General features: G+C 48.8%; 1 protein-coding gene across 1 annotated transcript; it reads left to right on the top strand.

The window, feature by feature from the left end:
* Positions 1 to 162: 162 nt before the first annotated feature.
* On the top strand, positions 163 to 1,410 carry LOC105556456. The gene has a single exon (XM_012003552.1). The coding sequence runs from the start codon at positions 163 to 165 to the stop codon at positions 1,408 to 1,410; it is 1,248 nt and encodes a 415-aa protein (XP_011858942.1).
* The last annotated feature ends 33 nt before the right edge of the window (positions 1,411 to 1,443 follow it).

Genomic DNA, 1,443 nt, shown 5'->3' with positions numbered 1-1,443 from the left:
TCTCAACCCACGCAAGAAACGGGATCCAGCCTGCAGGCCGCCTCACACCCACTAAGAGCGGGTCTTCCAAGTTAGCCGAGGGAGAAACGTGTTCAACCATACTCGACAGGCGGTAAGAGTAAGTCATTCGTTCCTAACATTTACATTCCGTCGCATGCCGAGATGGCGGACAAAATCAAATTCCTCGTTCAGAAACGAACTTCCCTGAAATCCCAAATAACTAATTTAGCCAATATCGTCGAAGGGGGGAAAATCGATAACGCGACGTTAAGGTTGCGAAACGAGCGTTTAACGCAATTATATCGGGCCTTCGAAGAGCATAACGATGAACTCGCGGTATTAGATCCTAACGCGAATCATCGGGTCGAGTTCGAGGGTATCCAAGAGCGGTTTTATGGCTTGGCGGGAAAAATTGAGAGTATTTTACGTCCGAGAGATACGTCCGAACCGAGCACCAGCGTATCAAGCGAGGAGGTGCGGCGCGGTGACATCGTACCGCCGGTCGAGAAACGGCGGATTAAACTGCCCGAAACGCCGTTACCGAAGTTTGATGGTAGATTCGAGGGATGGTTATCATTTAAAAATGCGTTTTACAGTATGATAGGCTCGCGAACGGACCTCGCGGAAATAGACAAATTGCATTACCTTAGATCGGCGTTAACTGGCGAAGCCGCGAACAAGATTAGGATCTTCGAAACTGACGGAATTAATTATGCCAAGGCCTGGAGCTTATTAGAACGGTCATATGAGGTCAAGAGGATCTTGATATCGCGGCATCTCTCTCTGTTACTAAATCTGCCCGCGCTAGACAAGGAAACAACGAACGGGTTGTCCAGGCTCGCGGACGACGCGCAACAACACGTTGCATCTCTAAGCTCTTTGGGAATTTCGGTCGGGCACGAGATGGTCGTACATTTGCTAGAGACCAAGCTACCGAGGGTAACGTTGGAAAAATGGGAGGCGACTCTCGAAAGAGACGAGTTTCCAGAGCTCGAGCAGATGTACGAGTTCTTATATAAAACCGCGGTTTGCGTCTCGAAGCGCGAGAGAGCGAAGGTAACCGACACGGAGGGAAGCAGGGGAGAACCCCTGAGCAAAAAAAGACGAAATCAACCCTCGAATCAAGCGTTTGTCGTGAGCGCGGCGCGTAATTGCATAGCATGCAAAACGAGGCGACATCCCTTGTATCTATGCGACAAATTCAAACAATTACCTGTACCTAAGCGTATCGAAACAGTGAGAAACGCGAAGGTTTGTCACAATTGCTTGCGCTCACATGGAGACAACCCCTGCAAATTTTCGAACTGTACAATTTGCCAAAAGAAACATAACACTCTTCTGCATTTAGATCAATATCCGGTGACGAATCGAACTTCCACTACTAAGGCCGTAGATACGCAGACCGCATGAATAGCCGAGTCGATTAATACCGCGAAGATAAGG

The sequence above is a fragment of the Vollenhovia emeryi genome, unplaced genomic scaffold (assembly GCF_000949405.1).
Source record: "Vollenhovia emeryi isolate VEMERY1.0 unplaced genomic scaffold, V.emery_V1.0 DF948756.1, whole genome shotgun sequence".
NCBI classification, from domain to species: domain Eukaryota; kingdom Metazoa; phylum Arthropoda; class Insecta; order Hymenoptera; family Formicidae; genus Vollenhovia; species Vollenhovia emeryi.
Note: the sequence above shows the minus strand (reverse complement) of the source record. Positions and strands in the feature narration are given on the sequence as shown.

Bases quoted from the DNA above. Each gene is read 5' to 3' on its own strand.
- LOC105556456 (XM_012003552.1), top strand. From the start codon at position 163: ATGGCGGACAAAATCAAATTCCTCGTTCAGAAACGAACTTCCCTGAAA.